General features: G+C 44.0%; 1 protein-coding gene across 1 annotated transcript; it reads left to right on the forward strand.

Annotated features, from left to right (window-relative positions):
- The first annotated feature begins 254 nt into the window (after nucleotides 1–254).
- LOC106761355 lies at nucleotides 255–2203 on the forward strand. Its single transcript, XM_014644906.1, has 3 exons — nucleotides 255–544; nucleotides 785–1644; nucleotides 1761–2203. The coding sequence occupies exons 1-3, from the start codon at nucleotides 255–257 to the stop codon at nucleotides 2201–2203; spliced, it is 1593 nt and encodes a 530-aa protein (XP_014500392.1).
- The last annotated feature ends 349 nt before the right edge of the window (nucleotides 2204–2552 follow it).

Consider the following 2552-nt stretch of genomic DNA (forward strand, 5'->3'; position numbering starts at 1 on the left):
GTGTTTGCGCAAGTACGCAAGTATGGAATGCGTTTAAATTCGTCCAAATGCACGTTTGGGGTTCAGGTGGGGAAGTTTCTAGGCATCATGCTGACGTCCAGGGGCATAGAAGCGAATCCAGATAAATGCCGCATAGTGTTGGAAATGAGAAGTCCTTAGAGTTTAAAGGAAGTCAAAGGTTAGTAGGACGGTTAACAAATTTATCTGGTTTCATCCCTCGATTAGCCGAACGTATCAAACCCATTGTTAAAGCAATGAAGAAGGGCACGAAGATATGTTGGGACGGTCAGTGTGAGGCTGCCTTTGAGGAGGTTAAAAAAATCCTTACAGAGCCCCCAGTGATGGGACGTCCGGAACCTAACCAAGAGTTACAACTCTTCTTAGCTTTTTCAGAAGAGGCGATAAGTGGAGCGTTGGTCCAGGAGAAACCAGACATGAAGTTAATATATTTTGTCAGTCGAGGCCTTAAGGAGGCAGAAGTCCGCTATCAATGGGTTGAAAAAGCGGCATTATCTCTATTCTATGTCGCTCGGCGTCTTAGACTGTATTTCCAAGGACATTAGGTAGTGGTACGAACCGATCATCCAATAGCAAAAGCCCTTCGTAAACAAGATTTGTCAAGGAGATTGGTGGGGTGGTTGATAGAACTTTCAGAGTTTGGGCTGCATTATGAACCGCATGGATCGGTGAAGGGGCAACACTTGGCAAAGTTTGCAGTAGAGTTATTTCCAGGCACCAGTGGGGCATTCAACTAGAAACTATTTGTCGATGGTTCGTCCAACAGGCAGGGTGGAGGTACGGGGGTTGTACTGGAAGGACCGGGTGGGTTAATGATCGAACAATCCTTGATATTCAAGTTTAAGGTTAGAATTAATCAAGCTGAGTATGAGGCATTGTTGGCTGGTTTGAAGTTGGCACGAGACATGGGAGCAGAACGGGTGGAATGTCGGACCGATTCTCAGTTGGTCGAGGGGCATATGAAGGGAACATTCCAAAATAAGGACGATCAGTTGCTACAATATGTTCACAAAGTTAAGCAGTTGGAGGCATGTTTTAAATCCGTTGAAATCAGGTATATACCTCGAAAGGAGAACTCCCGGGAGGACATGTTGTCCAAACTGGCCACTGGAAAGGAAAAAGGCCACTTGTCGTCAATAATAAGGAGAGTGTTGGAAAAGCCGATAGTGGAGTGTTTCGCGGTAACAAGTTCGGGAGCGAAGACAGGCTGGAAGGGGGAAATAATCCGGTTAATCAAAGAGCAGGACGATGGAGGGAGTCTTCATGTCGAGGATGCGAAGAAAATTGCTAGATATTGTTTAGTAGGTGACGACCTTTACATAAGGGGTTATACTACACCTTTGTTGAAGTGCTTAGAGGGTGAAGAGGGGGAGTATGTAATGAGGGAGTTGCATGAGGGCATATGTGGCAGGCATACGGGTGATCGAGCACTTACGGCCAGGATCTCCGAGCGGGATATTTTTGGCCAACGTTGGAGCAGGTTTGTATGGCTTTTTCCCAAAAATGTTTGGCTTGCCAAAAGTATGGGAATGTTTTCCATGCTCCGACTTCTGAATTACATAGCATTGTTTCCCCTTGACCGTTTGTTCAATGGGGAATGGATATCGTTGGACCTTTCCCGGTCAGGTGAGCTCAGAAAAAATTCTTGCTGGTAGTAGTGGATTACTTCACCAAATGGGTAGAAGCCGAACCCCTAGCTACAATTTTTGCAACTCAGGTTGAAAAGTTTGTATGGAAATTAGTATGCCGGTTTAGAGTGCCAAAGATTATTGTGACGGACAACGGTCGACAATTCATAGACAAGAAACTGATGAACTTTTACAAGGAGTTAGGCATCTCAGCAGTCACCAGCTTGGTTGAACACCCAAAAACGAATGGTCAAGTTGAAGCGGTCAATAAAAGTATCGTTCAAGAATTGAAGAAGCGTCTTGATACTGCAAAAGGAGGATGGGTAGATGAGTTGGATCAAGTTTTGTGGGGATATCGTTGTTCTCCACATGGGGCTACAGGAGAATCACCATTCAATTTAACTTATGGAACTGATGCAATGCTGCAAGTCGAGATAGGCGAACCAATCGTTCGGCGAAGGATGAATGACTTGGCTATCAATGAAGAATGCCTCAGAGGCGAGTTAGATGTGCTGGAGGAACGACGAAGAGTAGCAGCAATCAAGAACGAAGCTTAGAAAAGGTTAGTAGCTCGAAGGTATAGTACAAATGTGCGACCTTGACAATTTGCAGAAGGAGATTTAGTGTGGCATAAAAAGGCTGAAGCAAGAAAGGATCTAGAAGAAGGGAAGTTAGCTGCCAACTAAGACGGCCCGTATCGTATACGCGAAGCTTTACATAATGATGCTTATAAATTACAATGTTTAACCGACAAAGATATACCGAACACGTGGAATGTCCCGCACTTAAAGTTTTATTTTAGCTAAACATTTAATGTAAATACGCTGTTACCTTGTTTATGTGATCAATTGGGATTTTTCATTTTCGTATTACTTGGGACAACAGACTTTTTTATTTTGAAGGATC

This window comes from Vigna radiata, chromosome 1 (genome assembly GCF_000741045.1).
Source record: "Vigna radiata var. radiata cultivar VC1973A chromosome 1, Vradiata_ver6, whole genome shotgun sequence".
Lineage (NCBI taxonomy): Eukaryota > Viridiplantae > Streptophyta > Magnoliopsida > Fabales > Fabaceae > Vigna > Vigna radiata.

Bases quoted from the DNA above. Each gene is read 5' to 3' on its own strand.
- LOC106761355 (XM_014644906.1), top strand. From the start codon at position 255: ATGAAGAAGGGCACGAAGATATGTTGGGACGGTCAGTGTGAGGCTGCC. The intron at 545-784 runs GTATTTCCAAGG...TTCGTCCAACAG, and splicing joins GTCGCTCGGCGTCTTAGACT to GCAGGGTGGAGGTACGGGGG. The intron at 1,645-1,760 runs GTGAGCTCAGAA...TATGGAAATTAG, and splicing joins GTTGGACCTTTCCCGGTCAG to TATGCCGGTTTAGAGTGCCA.